The sequence below is a fragment of the Aphelocoma coerulescens genome, chromosome 24 (assembly GCF_041296385.1).
Source record: "Aphelocoma coerulescens isolate FSJ_1873_10779 chromosome 24, UR_Acoe_1.0, whole genome shotgun sequence".
Lineage (NCBI taxonomy): Eukaryota > Metazoa > Chordata > Aves > Passeriformes > Corvidae > Aphelocoma > Aphelocoma coerulescens.
Window position 1 is genome coordinate 478,495 of NC_091037.1, and position 16,290 is coordinate 494,784.

At 47.5% G+C, this 16,290-nt stretch overlaps 1 protein-coding gene across 4 annotated transcripts in view; it reads right to left on the minus strand.

The window, feature by feature from the left end:
• USP28 (ubiquitin specific peptidase 28) overlaps positions 1-16,290 on the minus strand; it is a 24,476-nt gene continuing 8,186 nt past the window's right edge. For 3 of the 4 annotated variants that reach the window (XM_068994967.1, XM_068994968.1, XM_068994970.1), the window contains 16 exons: positions 14,415-14,542; positions 14,151-14,246; positions 13,612-13,791; positions 12,709-12,923; positions 12,398-12,468; positions 11,860-12,088; positions 9,018-9,221; positions 7,333-7,472; positions 6,961-7,146; positions 5,938-6,033; positions 4,912-5,090; positions 4,739-4,817; positions 4,328-4,407; positions 3,206-3,329; positions 2,507-2,705; positions 1-1,158 (listed from right to left, as the gene is read on the minus strand). In XM_068994967.1, coding sequence (XP_068851068.1) covers positions 983-1,158; positions 2,507-2,705; positions 3,206-3,329; positions 4,328-4,407; positions 4,739-4,817; positions 4,912-5,090; positions 5,938-6,033; positions 6,961-7,146; positions 7,333-7,472; positions 9,018-9,221; positions 11,860-12,088; positions 12,398-12,468; positions 12,709-12,923; positions 13,612-13,791; positions 14,151-14,246; positions 14,415-14,542 — 2,382 coding nt within the window. In that variant the 3' untranslated portion in view covers positions 1-982. The remainder of the gene's footprint in view (positions 1,159-2,506; positions 2,706-3,205; positions 3,330-4,327; positions 4,408-4,738; positions 4,818-4,911; positions 5,091-5,937; positions 6,034-6,960; positions 7,147-7,332; positions 7,473-9,017; positions 9,222-11,859; positions 12,089-12,397; positions 12,469-12,708; positions 12,924-13,611; positions 13,792-14,150; positions 14,247-14,414; positions 14,543-16,290) is intronic. The other variant, XM_068994969.1, reaches the window with a different exon arrangement.

Consider the following 16,290-nt stretch of genomic DNA (forward strand, 5'->3'; position numbering starts at 1 on the left):
TTTTTCATTCTAACATAGAACAAATGCTTTTATTGCACTGTTAGAAAACTCTGCATAGTCCCAAAAAACAGGATCTCCCTCCACTGACTCAGAACTTTTGGCTTACAACTGCTGCAGCTCAAACGCAAGCTCAGGGCAACAACAAAAAGAAATGCCAACAGGGCACTTCGTTAACAGAGTCAACACAAATACCCACCACCAACACAATGGGCTGATCCAAGCCCTCACAGTTGTCATTGACACTAATACAGCCCTGACACACCACCCAAGGGGAGAAGGAAGTTTGCCTTCTGGCCAGGAGGGGAATATCCTTTGAGGTGATGTGATTGCCCCGAGCCAGTCAGCTTGTGCCAGGCACAAACCCACAGCCCCGTTCTGGCTCCTCACTGCCAGGATTTGCCTGTGCCTCTCTGAGGAAGGCTCCTGTGCGTTTTCTGGTGCCAGCTGGAATACAAAAGGCAAAAGCCTGCTTGACTTGAGCAGAACACGCAGCTGCGTGCATGACTGCCCATGCGACAGAGCGGGAGCCACTGCTCCTCACTGCCTCCTCCTCACTCAGCCCAGGCTCCTGCAAGCAGGAGTCTGGCTGCATTGGAACATGCAACCTCTGGCAGTGACCATTCAGGGAGCTGTGAAAGCGCCTGACAGCCCAGCCACAGTGTGCAGTGCTGAGCAGGGTTGGGCTCCTGTGCCATCGTGGGCCTAGGGGCTGCATCTAGAAGGTTGCCAGGACAGAAGAACCTCTGGAGCCTGGTTGGGCCCCGTGGTGCCGCTGGGGCCTGCGCCTTGCACTACAACAGTGGTTCAGGTCCTTCGTGTTACTGCCTCAGAAGTGCAATACTGCTTTTTATCTGCTCATATTTACAAAGAACACAGCTTGGAATCCAAACCGCTCCCTCTCTTCCCCCCCTCCAGCACTACCCGAGGGAGGCCCCGGGCAGGCTGGCAGCGTGGCGCTGCAGCACGATGAGCAGCCCGTGGGCTATTTCACGGTCACGGTTGAGGCCCCGTGAATGGACTCCATCACGGCCGCGAAGCGGCTGCATAGGTCGTAAGGGGAATTGGGTCGGATCTTCGGGGGCTCCTTCAGCACAATGACCTCAGTGGAGCCGTCGAGGAGCCGGGGCAGCAGCTCGCCCAGCTTCATCTGCAGCTTTGCTGTCAAGGGGGAGAGGAGGAAACAGTCAGTGGCAGCAGATGGCAGAGGGCTCCAGGCCCCAAGTTAAGGAGAAGTGATGCCTTTTGCAGACGCCTCTCCCTGTGCTGAGAGCTGCCCAGCCCATCACCAGGGACGAGCAGTGGCTGCTGACGCAGAGGAGGCCTCGCACCAGCTGCCGCCTGGCTTGTGTCCTGCCCGCCTACCCAGGGCTCTGTGAGGGAAGCTCCACTGCCACCTGGCTGCCTGAGGACAGGGCCACGTCTCACTGAGACATGGTGCTTTCCCAGGAAAGGTGCTGCTGTATGAGCTGCCAGGTCGAGAATAACTGCGTGCTTCAGGGTGACACTCAAATATTGACTGTGCAATTGAGGGGAACGGAGCCTTCACAGCCTACACCCCCTCAGACAGGGCAGTTCAGCCCGTGCTGAGCTGGTACCGTCCACTCCTGGTGAAGGTCTGTGCCTGGATGCCACTGGAGTGCACGATACAGCACAGCCACTTCGGGGTGAAGAAGAGCAGGCAACACCTGAGCCTCACATGACCTGGGAGGGGTGAGCACTCAACTTCTGGTTCTTTAAAACCTTCTGTGTAAACAAAGCCTGTCACATCCAGCCCAGGAACTGGGATAAATTTATCCAATATTAATTTTTACAACAGTATTTTGGGAATAAACCTCTATGTTTTTGCATAATATTCTTTCATCAAGTTTACTCTCTGTCAGTGATAAAAACTCTGCAGGGACTCCCCAGACATTCACGCACAGAACAAGGCAAGTCAGGACCAATTTGTCTGAAGAGAAATGACCTGAGGGGAGTCACAGCAGCCCAACTCCAGAAGGAAATACACAGCAAGAACAGCTGCCCAGAACCAACATTCAGCTCTACAATGACAAACTCCTCCTCAGAAGGCAGAGATGCCCCCAATCTGCACCCCCGTTCCATCTTCCATAACCTTGGCCTCTGATAACACCACTCCTCTCTCCTGAAGAGGAGCATACCATGCCACCAAGCATGTCTGCATTCACCTGCCATCCCTGGGTACCTCCAGTAAGGGAGAAACCCTAACAGAAGACCCAAGCCTCCCAAGGGAACTCTAAGCCATTCTTGGGACATCAGCTGTCCCATTTCAGGGATGAGGGACCCTTCTGCAGCTTGTTTTAATGCAAAACAATGATTTCTTCTGTAACAGAATTTAATGGGTGATTCAAATGCATTTCTCCTTCCACATTAGAAGGGCCCTGATGTGCTGAAGTGCAGACACCAGGAATTTAATTTTAAATGGTCCTTTAATTCTTTCCCAGTTCAGATCCAGACACTACCCTGCCCATGAACATCAGCCATTTCCTACCGTCCATGTCTTCTCGTCCCAAATAGGAGCACCAGTGGTTTCTCATGACCTCAATGGCATCCAGGTCCTCTTTGGAGATCTCAAAGTTATTCATGAGATGCATGCAGGGGATGATCAGCTCATTCAGGATGTTCACACCCTCTGACACATGAGCTTCTTCACAGCTGACAAAAAGAGAAGCTGCCACCTCGTTCAGCTTCTGGGGGTGGAAGGAGAATTGGGGACAGACTTGTAAAGAGCAAACATGGACCATGGATAACCATCCAGGAAAGGCCCAGCTTGGGCCCTGCACCAGCAGCCGTGCAGAGAACGAGGACTAACAGCACCAGGTTCTGGTGGGACAGCCACTTTCAGTCATGGGAAACACACCACAGAAAACAAACTTGTAAATATATACATTCATACACATACATGCAATTTGCTGTATCTGTATACAGAGAGCATACAGCTTATTTACAATTCTGGTTTTAAGATGGCAAGATCCAGATCTGCCTTCACCTGGATTCCCTGAAACTTATGTGGCATGTTCTTTAATTGAATTATGATTGTTATTAGCTTTCCATGTTGCTGCTGGTACTCAGCAAGGGGCAGAATCACGGCAATAGACACAAGAAAAACAGTTACACTTGGCTACCAAGGCACCCTGGCTGCTCCCTCCCCTCCTCTCCAAAAGTGAGTGCTGAGCTCCTCAATACAAACCAGGAGACACTTCCTTCTGTACAAGGCGATCAGTGACTCGCTCACGCCTCGGTTGGTTCCCTTCAGCAGCAGTTTGGTGTTGCTTTGGTAGGCGTAGACCAGGTAGGTGAGTGACTCCTGATACCTGGAAGAAGAGGGTCAGCTCTGCAGGCCTCGGGCTCTGCCAGGGCCATGACTACAACCATTCCCTTGGCTCAGCTCAGGAAACCTTTCCTGCTGGGCCGGGCTGGAATAGCATCAGGCCGGATGGGAAAAGCTGTATTTCCTTGCCAAAGCACAAATGAACAGATGCCCCATGTCAAGCCATTCCTGCTCCTTTTTGCCCAGAATGCCAAACAACTGTCTGGGCAGAAACCCTTAAAACCAAGTTCATGTGCAACATGTTTGTTTGTGTTCATTTTCTGTACTGCTTCAGGAACTGCACTATGAGAGGACACCCCAAGAAGGGCAGAAGGTTGTGTTTTTGAGTCCCTCACACATTGCAAGCTTCAGGTGAGAAAACAGAAACGCTGACAGGGATTAGGTCAATTCGGGGGAGCTCTAAGCTGCTCTTGTCATGCCTCATGTCAATTTGTCCACCTGAATTTGGTGGCTCGTTACTGTGAACCACCTCAGAATTCAATTCTGTTTCCATCCAGGAATAATTTCTGAAAGCCTGCACCATTTATGGAAAATACAGGTTCTAGAATGGGTAAGGAGGAAACCAAGGCCCTTTGAGTCTAGAGGACTCCCAAGTGTGTGTTTATACAAAACAAAACATCCATTTTGAGACAGTTTCATTTTAATACAGGAGTCCAAGGCAAAATATCCCAAATCGATGGCAATCATTCCTGCAAACCCATCTTTGGAAAACAGAATACTAAGCTCTACTTCCCAAAGGGAAGTCTTCCTTAGGGGAAACTCTCAGAAACTGTCAGGCAGCAAGCCAGCAGCTCAGCCTCATATTTTTTGAGCCGCTAACCAAGCTCGATTGTGGATTTAAGAACAGCTACTAGCAGGTCAAAAAAGCACCCACTGACCTCAAACACAGGCCATTGTGGTTCAGAAAGAAGAATTTTTGTGAAAGTGGCTTTTACTTTTAGCTACAGCTTATCTTGTCCAAATACAGTTAGAGGAACTTACTTTCTATTCTGGTAGAGTTCCAACCCCGTCAGCAGGTAAATGGACACCTTGCGAAAAAGGCTGTAGTCTTCGTGCCATCTCTGTGAGGAACAGGAGAGAAGTAGAGCATCAGCTTCATCTGGAACACTCACATGCATAGTTTGGGGTCCCTGATTTTACCCTTTGAAGCGTTTAAATGTTTCTCGTAAGTGACACATAAATGAATTTAGCCAGCTGAGGACACTCCTCCAAGCTCAGATTTCCAATGTATTCCTTCTCCCTCAACACCCTCCTGCAGACACCTGCTGCTAACAGGCATGCAATGACCACTGTGTTGGCCACACAGCTCTACGCCATGCTCCCCATTTCCCAGTTTGGACAGAGCCAGCTAGGACAGTGTGAAGGATCAGAAGCAGCTCTCTGGTCCCTTACCTTGTACTCCTCCATGTCAACATCGTCAGGACCGATTTCACTCAGCTTTGCCCGTGCCACCTTCATGATGCTGATGGACCTGTTCCACATGATCCAAAAAGACAAAAAATCAGAACAGTGGCCCCGGCCACATCCAAGTGGGAAAAGCCTACCCTGGAATCCCAGGCACTCACCGTTCATCATAGCTGAGGTTTTTGTCTGCAAACTGCTCAAGGAGGGTCCGTTCCACCACCTGCTGTGGAGCATTGTTCTGCAGGAAGTAGATGAGCACATGCTGCAACCGGGCGTCGTTCTGGGGGGTTGGGGTCTCTTTGGAAAGCAGGTACAGGCGGGAGTACTCCTCATGGAATGCCTGCCAATGGAACATATGTACTGACAGATCCACCTATCTGCCCGTGGGAATGCCACAGCAGCCAACAGAAGCTCAAACCTGTCCTGTTCGATGGGACTCCTGTGGTGACATGGAGCCTCCTCTGCTGGTGATATTCCAGTGGTGAATGGAAGCCCACCAACACCTCAACTCTAAACCAATGGCCCCCACAGCCAGGAAAACCCCACGTGTGAAGTGTGAGCTTCCAAATGTGCCAGAGTGTCTAAATGCCTTTGAGGGAGGGGGTACAGCTGCCTTAGACGGATTTGGCAACCCTCCTACAAGTGCTCAGGCTGCAAAAATCGACTGGAACACACTTGTACCTGCAGGAGGTGCAAGAGTATCTAGTGATTTATATTCCCATGGATTAGCAGCACAGATGATTCTTTCCATGTGGTATTTTTAGTTAAATCTACCTGCCTGTAAAATCTTAACACCAGCTTCAGCATTCAGCACTGGTTATGTTTTCAAACCCCTGTTCAAACAGATATTTCTTGAGGACATCTTTGACAACAGAGGTCACAGTAAGCAAGTATGTTCAGGACCAAAAAACCCAAATTTTACAGTACTAAAAGAATAAGCAGAATGAAAAGTTGCTGTCTGTCTTGGGAGAAGGGTGTTCTCTTACAAGCTCTAGAAATTGTTTTGAGTTCATGGTTATGTCATCACAGTAAGAGAGAAGGAACTGAAATGCAGGGCAAAGGCCATCAGCTGAAGAAAAACTGCACAAATCGCTCCCTTTACATTCCTGATCTGTCAATATGGCACATATTCTCTATTCTGGGAAAACAGATATCCATGCTATTGGATTTAGCAAACAAATCAATACCTTAACAAGCCCTGCTTCAGACCCATCACGATCAAAGGTCTGGCGGGCTTTTGCAATAGCCAGGATGACACCTTGCATGGCTGGACTCAGCATCACCTACCACAAAAGCAGGAGAACAGACACAAACAGGAGCAAGGAAAACAGTAACAGACAGGGAAAGAAGAGATGGCATAGTGAAGAATGGAAGAAACTTTCACAAGGTAAGGTTTAAAGGAAATTGCATGAGTACAGGTGTGATAACTGTGTGAACTGTGGCTATGAAGTTACTTGCATGCTACTGACTCTATCCATCACATGCACTTTACATGCAGGGCTTTTTTTAGGGATTTAAGATCTCAAGGCTTGTCACTCCAAACCCTTCAATTTTTAAATTCAACAAGTGAGAAAGTAAAGCATGCTGGCCATGTCCCAGCCATGTCCCACTTAATCTTCCTAAGACACGTAAAATGAATGCAGAACCTGTGGTGCAGCAGTTCCTTGAGTCAACCTCACACAAGTGCATCTCAAACCTACTAAAGGAGTGACAGCCCCAGTGTTTATGGGAAACCCATCTTGTGAAAGTGAGAGAACTTCCAAAACACTGCTTGAGCATGTATGAGCGTGGTTAAAGTCAGACCCCAAAAAATCAGCGGGCAGGGTACATAAATTATGCTGTTGGGATTAAGGTCTTTGACTAGGGACAAAACAGTAACTGAAGCCAGCAAAGAGAGTTGTAAAGAAATTAACATAGGTAGGATCAATTTTGATACAATCATGCCAGAAAGAGGACTTACAACCAACATGCAGATCGATAAATCGAGTGCTCTTACAGAGCTGCTTTTCTGATGGCATTTAAAAATGGAGTTATGGAATGATGTGGTCTGTCCCCCTTCCCTTCCACACTAGGAAAACTAACTTAGTACAGGGCATTGTTCCTATGACAGACACTTATCACACCCATCCTTAGCCCAGCTCAAAGCCAGCTAACTACAAAGCTACAGGCTAAGAAGCAGCAGTAATTAACCCTTGCACTGGGATCTGTACCTCCTCATTATATCCATCTGCATCGGATCTAACGGGAATCTTCCCCACACTGGGGATTTCCACTTCAGAGACCTGTGAGCTAGTTTGGGCAGCAGCCTCTGCTTCCTGAGTGTCCTGGGGCTGCTCTGCCTGAACTGTGGGGGATGCTTCTCCCGGATGAGCCTTCAGTGGCTCTACCTCCTTGCGCTGTGGCCAAGAAGAAAAAGAAGAGAGTAAGAAAATCCAAAGCAAAGTACAGGGAAGCCAAAGGGGACTGAGCTAAACATGGCACAGCTACAGAACTTCACAGAAATGGGAAAAGCAAGGGTCTATCAAGAAGAATAACGTGGAGACAAGAAGGGGTAGGTTCTAGGGCCAAGGCTCAGCTCCTACCTCGCACAGAGCTGCCTCGACACCGTTCTTCTCGTAGGCATCGGCAGTGTTGGCAATGGCCTTGGCAGTCTGCTCCTTGGCAATCCTGGCATGCTCTGAGGACAGGGAGCGCACACTCTGCTCACAGACTGACGATTGCTCTGTCAGGACAGATGTGTGGTACTAGTCAGCAAGAGCTGCAAGATTTTTTCTCTCTTGTTCGTAAACATTTTGCAGCTTGTCCATGCAGTTTTACACAGCTGCTGCCTTGTACTGGTTTTGCACAGCCTGGTTTTTGGTAGCAGGGGGCCACAGTAGTGGTTTCTGTGAAAAGATGCTAGAAGCTATCACCATGTTCAGCAGAGCCAATCCCTGAAGATGGACATGCTGCTGGCCAAAACTGGGCCAATGAGAGAGGTTGGTAATGCCTCTGTGATGACATATTTAAGAAGAAAATCAAAACAAAGTCTAACAGTTTTTTCTAGCCAGAGAAGAGGAGGAGGTGGGAACATGTGAGGGAAAACAACATGGAGACACCAACGTCATTGGAGAAGGAGGGGGAGGAGGTGCTCCAGGCGCTGGAGCCAAGATTCCTCTGCAGGCCACGGTGATGCAGCTGTGCCCCTGCAGCCCCTGGGGATCCATGGGGATGCAGAGATCCACCCGCAGCCCCTGGGGAAGGTGCCCGTGCTGGAGCGGGTGGATGCCCTGGAGGAGGCTGTGATCCAGTGGGAGTCCCGGTGGAGAGAGGGGCCCTGCTCCCAGGCTGGAGCAGCCCATCCTTGGAACGCTGCACCCCATGGAAAGAGAGACCCACAGTGCAGCAGTTTTGGGGGGCTGTGTGCCCGTGGGAGGGGCTCACGCTGCAGCAGGTTTGGCAGGACTGCTGCTCGTGAGAGTGGACCCACGTCGGAGAGGTTCACGGAGAACTGTCTCCCGTGGGAGGGATCCCATGGCCTCACAGGGGAAGGACTCCTCTCCTGGAGCACCAGAAGGAAATCTTGATGATGACCTGACCAAAACTCCCATGCCCTGTCCCCCTGTGCTGTTGGGGGGAAGGAGGGAGGGGGTGGGGGTAAAAAAGTGTTTTTAAGGGCTTATTTTACTTCTCCTTATCTTCCTCTGATTCTGTTAGTGATAAATTCACTCTGCAACCTTAAGTCGAACCTCTTTTGCCCTTGAAGTGTTTTCCCTTCAATAATTTTTTCTCTCTCCTCTGCCCAGCTGTGGCAGGGGAGGGTGAGCAAGCAACTCTCGTGGGTGCCTGGCGTTGGGCCAGTGTCAAACCACAAGACGCTTTCATCCCAGAGGTGAAGGCACTTCACACGAGCGTGTGTGTACCCCTTTCCAGCAGGAATGGTGTACATCATTAGGGATGGCCAAGTAACTGTTTCCCACTCTGGAGAACAGCACTTGTCCACTCAATATATATGACAAAAAGCTGGAAATGAACTGATATTAGCCCATGATTATTAAGTGAATGGGAAACAGCATTTCTGGGGACAAGCCTGGAAGGATGCACGTGCAAAACCAGAAGTCTTTTGTACTGTCAGGGCAGAGCCTCCAGCAGCTGCCTTTGCTGCTTCATTCACGCCTGCTCCTGCATTCATTCAGACACATTTGTGCAAGGCTTCAACACAGTGGTAACGGTGACCAGCTGGCTGTTCCTGGTTCAAACATGGTTTACAAATTCAGTGTGGTATTACCTGGTCCTGATTCAGAGGAGAGGTCCTGCAATTCAGAAGTAGGCGAAGGCTCCATCTGAGGAATCTTACAAGATTGCTCCTCCTCCCACTCCTCTGCCTCCTGCTCCAGGCGCCAGTTGTCCTCCTGGATGTAGTGTCTCAGTTCTGGGGACAAAGCTTCCACTTCCTTCTGGAACTGTCTAGCCTCTGGGCCCTCATCCTCGTCTGGAGGAAATGCAAGACTGGCATAAGGAAACACATTGTGGCAGGGCACCACCCTTAGGGACTAAGCACACACACAGCGTCATGGGCAGCCACAAGCAAATTGGCTGAGGGATAAATGGGGAAAGAAGGCCAACTTTCTACTAGCTTTGTAATTTAAGGTAATCCCGAAGCAAAGGTGCAAAAATAAAAACAAATCTACAGAGTTTTCTAAAGCAAACCCCAGTTTTGTTCTACCACTGGACAGCATTTACACAGAACAATTCCAGAACCAGCGCCTGCTGATGCAGGTCAGACACATCCTGATCCAAGGCCTCCAGTTGTACAGGGAACAGCACTGAACTGCAAAAAGCTGGAAAGTTCACAGCTCAGCCAAAGATGTCACACCTTCGTCACTGTACACCAGGTAAGGGTAAGGTCAGCATGGGTTCCATAGCATGAGTGTCATTGCTGACATTTGTTAGTGCTTTTTAGATCTACTTCAGTATTCACTTTTAAAATAGCACAAAAACCCAAGCAGCATCAGCTTTAAACAAGTCCTAAAAGTTATCAAAAGCAAATGGCAACTTTCTACAGCAGATATTTTCATGCACCCATTGCAAAATGCTTTAAAAAACAACAAAAATTGCATTAAACAGGAGAAAAAACCCCATCCCATGGGTTCATTTCAGAACTGTCATAAGAAAACAAAGAACAACCTCCACATCCTCATCAGCTACATTTAGCAATGAACAGAAGACAGCTCTCCATTGTTTCTTTCTATTTATTACATCAAAATGAGCCACGTGTGAAATTACTGGGTTCTTGTACAGCTGCTTGCCATGTCTAGAGCCATGTGCACAGCAATTTCTCCACAAAACTATTTATACACTGGCACTGCAAACACACTTGTATGTCTGAGCCACTCAGATACGGATACCTCTCAGGAAAAGGCTGCACAAAAAATCCCATTTAGATTCAGTGTAACAGAATCACCAAAGACCAAGCAAATGAGTCAGGACGTGTGATAAAAATGGGAGACATAAAGTAGGAGGCATTTCACAGGCCCTTAGGAAACAAATGCTGCCATATGTCTTGGTTTGAAAGACAGGTGTCTGCTAAGGAAGGCAGGAGCCTCCCTAGGAATGGAAAATGTAAACCCTTTCCCTCTGAATTATTATAACTGAGGCTTTCAGGCAAAGATACAAGAAATAGGAATAACAGTTCCTTATATATATATATATATACACCAAGGCTAACAACCAACAATAACTCTGGCAGTAACAGCAATCACAAACCCAGTCCCAGCCTTCTCGGCTGTCGGGCCCTTTCCCCTCGGGTGCAGTTCCGCTCGCAGCCGGCAGGGGCGCTGGCGGCTCCCGGTGAGCAGGGCAGGTGCGATGGTTCCCCCGCGGCTGCAGGGGGCGCTCCGGAGCGAGCTCGGGGAGCACGCGGCACGGGTGCCCTGGGATCCCGGGAAGGGATGGAACAAGGACTTCCCAAAGCCCTGGGCAGCCGATCCCGGTGTCTGGCTCTGCCCTCGGGAACAGCAAAGGCTTCACAAAGCCCTGGGCAGCCGATCCCAGTGTCCGGCCGGACCCTCGGGAACAGCAAAGGCTTCACAAAGCCCTGGGCAGCCGATCCCGGTGTCCGGCCGGACCCTCGGGAACGGCAGGCTGGAACGGCAGGGACGAGCACAAATCCTGGGTGGCAGATGAGATGTATCAAACTCCGGAGCTGCAGCGGGAACCCCGGGAGGTCTTGGCAGGCAGGACATGTGGAGCTACAGAGCAGCGAAAGCTCGGAGCAACTGCAAAGGAACGGCGGGGCAGGGCAGCGGCGGCCCAGCTCCGAGCATGGTGGGGAAAGGTGGGCTCAGGAGCCCGGGGTTTTCCCCTGAGGCACCCAAGCAGATGGTGAAAAGTCCCTCTTTTAGTGAGGTAGGGTTTTAATAAGCTCCCAGTGCAACAACCGCTCCCCCCAGCAGGGCTCCACGCACAGCAGAAGAAAGGCAGCAGAAGACAGAACCCCACAGTGGTGATGAATTCTCCCCACAGCAACCACGGCCTCTCTCCCCAGCTCCACCCGTGCATGCTGAGAGAACAAGAGAGCCAGGGGCTGCATCCAACCCCTTTTTCCAAGTCCAAATCTCTAGGCATCTCTGCCCTACACGAGAAAAACCCAGGTAAAAGAGAGTAGCCAGCTGCACCCCTCCCCTGAGCTGTGGCCATGTCTTTTGTCTCTCTTACATATCCAGTTGTTATTGTCTCCTAGCAACATATATGGGGGAAAATTCCTTAAGCGAAAAAAAAAAAAAAAAGGAGAACTCCTAAAACCCCAACACCATATAAACACTACAAAGAGTCAAAATTAAGAACTCCAGCACTAGATGCATGTTAAATGTGGCAAAAGGGCAGTGTGAGTCTGTACACACATAAGGTGCTGCTTCCAATCTCACCCGGATGGCAGTTTTCAGCCCTATCAGGGATTTAGAAACGAATTGAGCATGAAGCAGATTATTTCAAATCCTATCTGGGGTGAAGTTTTGTGCTTTGTCAAAAGACAGCTGTGCTGGGGAAGCTGAGAAACATAATGATCATGCAGGCCAGAGAGACACACCAGCACACAAACATCTCATTAACCAGCAGTTGTGGCTCTGTACCTGCACCAGCATGGGACACCTGTTCACTGATGTACATCAGGCAGTAGGCACTGGCACTCCTCAAGCCTCCAAATGACTCTCGCTCCAGCTCTTCCCACGATGACTCTGTCACCCAGATGTCATTGTATTTGAGCCATCTTTTCCGAGGCTGGTCATATATGAAGGCCCAGTAGTGCCCAGCATTTGCTTGCCCTTCATGGACCAGGACTGCATGCAAACGATAGGAAACCTGAAAAGTGACACGGACATCATTCAGATGTGCAGTTAGGGACTGATTCTGCCTGACCTCTGTACACAAACAGCAGGAGTGTTTGTAGGTGTAGCATGGCACAAGAGTTGATTAATTTGATAAATTTCTTACTATGTGAAAACTGACTTTTAGGGAAAGAAAAAACAAGATTTTTGTAAGTAAATCTCTGCTTCATCACTGGAAATTTAAAGATACAGTGAAGAGGGCAATTCAAACCAACATCTACTAACGAAAATGAGGATCAGCAGTATTAGTTTAATATTCATGTACTGAAGCTTCATTTCCTACCTGTTGGAGGAGAGGGTCACAGTACATTTGTTCGATGGACAGGTTGATTCTGGCAATAGACTCCTTCAGATCTGCCAAAAACATCATCAGTGAGAGAAATACATAAAAATTAATGACTACTCATCAGGCTATGCTAGCCCCTTTCACTTCAAAGAGTTTGAAGCCATGCAGAGACTATCAGATAGACTCAACATCAGAGCTCAAACAGGGACAAAATTATTTGTAGTTCAGGCTGTATCCTGCAAAGCTACAGAGGGGAAACCAGGCTGGCATTCAGGAGGAAAATCACTACAAATGCATCTGGGGCCAACCTTGCACGTCTTGTTCGATCTCGTTTCTCCATCGCTGCAGACATGTCTGAACCAGCTTCATCTCTTCCTCGGAGACCACGTGAGGAGCTGGACGTTCAGACAGTTCTGCTGGTGAAACAGGAGGCTGAAGCTCCATACTGGAATTCTGCTGCAGCAAAGAATTTGCCACAAGGAAAGCTTCATCTTCAGTCCTAATATCGGTCCTCTCTTGTACGCTGTGGAGAAAAATCCCAGAGTAGCGGGCAGGTTTTTTAATATTTCTCTAGTTTTTCTTTTTTTGGAAAAGAATACGAAATAAACCAAACAAAAATTACTCCAGAGCTGGAGCAGGATTTCTTTCCAGAGTGGTATAAAATGTAGAGAGAACAAGTACACTGAAAGGTGCTTCTGCCTTCACAGAACAAACTAAAATACAGGAAAAATACTAGGGAAAATTCTTATAGAACTCTCCAAGCACAGATCCACAATGAGCAATTCTAAAAATTCCTTCCATTACTACTAAGAAATGTGTGTATTTACTCAGCTTAATTTAGAGTGTTAAACCAACCATGCTGGCCAGGGTTATAATAATCCAATATTGCTGTAATTTACTGGTCAATGAAGCAAAAGAATGAGCAGCCTAACCAAAAAGAGCACGTCATTTAGTTCTTAACTGCTGCTTAGGCAAGGAATATAGGTATGCTTTTGGACAAGGAGAAAGAACAGACCAAGATGCAGTGTTCTATTTACATCAACAGAACCAAATGACCAGCAAAGCAGTGACCCACTACTTGCACAAGCATTTGCACCTTACAGCATCGTGTTCACCAGTGCCCAGATAAATAACCTGCTTTTGGAATGCCACCCAGGACCATTTAGTTGGGAGTGCTCTCCTGTGAATCCTTTTTATTTCTGTTTACTGACCCATTTGGCTGTGAAAGCACGTCCAAAACGTGAGGCTTGGCTGGGGAGTGCGGTAGTGTTGTCTGAGAGCTCTGAGCAGAGGAAACAGCCACAGCTGGCTTCGTAACAATGAACTCGAGCACGTACTGCAGCATGTCAGGTAGTGGAAAACGGGCTGGGCCAGAGCCATATTCCATGTACCTACGGAAAATGCAAGGTGTTGTACGAATGAGATGGGTTAAACCTCATGGGACAAGAGAAGAACAACTTTTTCTGTAATGTACTACTAGGCTTCCTCACCTCCATTGCCAGTGCAGCTGACAGTGTCAACTGTGCTCTTTAAAGAATTTATTTCTGTAGCAGTATCAGTAAAATTTAGAAACCATCAAAGAGACAGGTTTTGTTTTTGAAAATACACTTCCTCCCTCCACATGTTTCAGAACAAACATGTTGTTGTTTGTCCTTCCCTTACAAGTTTCTCTGCTATTGGAAAGCACATTTCAAAGGAAACACTTGCAATACTCCAGAGGGCATAAAAATAAAGCGAGCTGACTACTCACCTTTCCAGTTTCTGCTGCAGAGTCACCATTTTCTCCTTCAATCTCTTAATTTCCTCTCTTTTCATCTGAATAAGATCTTTATTGCAGTAGAGGTACCTGAACAAAAATACAGAGTCCTGTTTGCCAGGTGAGATTTGTTTACTTCTAACATCCACAACCTTCTGTAAATATTTTAGAATCTTTCCTTGCTCACCCAAACAACCTTTTTAATTTATTTATAACAAAGCAATAGCTTTAAACATACCGTACAACAGGATAACTCACCTGTCCATATATATAGTCTGGGGAAACTCTAGCTTGGTGTGAATTTTCTCTGGCTGTCCTAGTGACTGATTGAACTTAAATCGGGAGAGTTCAAAGGTCAGAACTGGTGGCAGTTTTGTAAACCAGCGCTGTAACAAAAGCAGAAATGCCCCCAAAGGGACTTGTTTTAAGATGACTGCTAATGGCACATTTTAGACTGATCCTACATGATTTCAGACTGATTTAAAAGTCTCTGTCTTTAAGCACTGAATCAGGTTTTGTTTGCAGAATGAGTAGTCAGAAAGCCAAATTTTACAAGTTAAAAATGTGTGCTTCCATTTTACATTTTTGCTGTGAAAAAGCCTCATGATTGCTCTCAAAGTTACTTGTCATTGCCTGATGCATCCAGCTTGATGGATTATTAACAAGTCCAGCACTGAATTTCACAAATTAGCAGAGGCTACACACAATCTGCACATCATCTAAGAGCCCCCAAGAGAGTTCTTTTCTGAGGCAGATCACATGCAGTGATGAACAAACCAGGAGTCCTCTTGCAGCACCAGATTCCTTATCCTCTCTCAGTCTATTTACAAACTATTTGATTTAGGGAATTCAGAGAAGACCTCCACTTTCTGTAGCTTCATACACTGTTTCAAAGAACCATGCTGAAAGAAAAATTCTCAGTTGGATTTACACTTCCTCTCACTCTTCCTGGATTCACAAAGACTTCCAGCATCCACTGCCAGAAACTTCCTTCACCTATCTTAGATTGGCACTACCCACTTCATGCTCCCCTCTGGATTCAGGATGAGCACACTAAGCTAATTTTTCTTTGTGGGATTCATGTCAGATGTGCTGCGACAACAAACCTCCCCCACACCAGAGCTTTCTAAGAAGCAGCCCATAACCACAAAGACGGAATGATTTATGCTCCTGTAGTCTGGGAGAAGCTCCCGTTAATCCCACTGTTGCTTTGTCTTTCAGCACACTTGCCTAGGTGTTCAAAAGATAAAATCACCTTATACCCTATGTCCCCTATCATGCCACCCTTTACCCACCACATCCTAGGAAGTGAAACTAAGATGCACAATTTTCCCAGTAAGGCTTCTCAGAAATTAAGCCAGAGCCTTTTCCTCCTATCTGTGCACAGAAAAGAATTAAACCAGCTCCATGATTGGTCAAATTTCCCTTAATTTTGGGAGAAGAATTTTGAGGAGCTAAAAAGCTTGGATTGAAATGAACCTGCCTGATGAACTCCAATGTGCCTTTGTCTCCAGTGCCAGCCAACACCAGCTTCACCCACATCCCCTGTAAATGCACCTAAACTGCTTCAGGCAGAAACCAGGAAAACCCAGAACAAACATTTGAGTCCAGAGTCAGAACAGGGCTCCCCTGCCCAATACCTCGTTTCTCCTTTGCTAGTTTAAACCACAGCAAGACAATTTTCAGACATTCTCATAGAACTGAAATACTCTTCCCTGCCCCACCTACACCAGATACTTTTGCCAATGTTGCTTCCCAGCCTTTGTCCAAGCTAACTTTTGCTGCACTTACACACAGAGGATGCTGAATGCAATGGTGCTTCTTCACCTTGCTGCAACTAAGTTTTTTATGACTGGTTTGTGATTAGTGAGATAAAAAAAAACCCAAAACAAAACAAAAAAAAAAATCACAGTCAGAAAATAAGAGTGAAAGCAAGAAGAAAAACTCCAAACCATACACAATATAATAGGGAGAAAGAGACAAATTCCAAATGGCATACCATGGAGTTAAGCACTGTACTTTTACCCTCCGAAAATATGGAGGCAGTAGGTCTCCCCCTACTCAGGTACAGGTAGGCTTCAACAGAAAGAGAGAGACTTGATCACACTTGACTCAGAGGCAGACGTTGACCTTT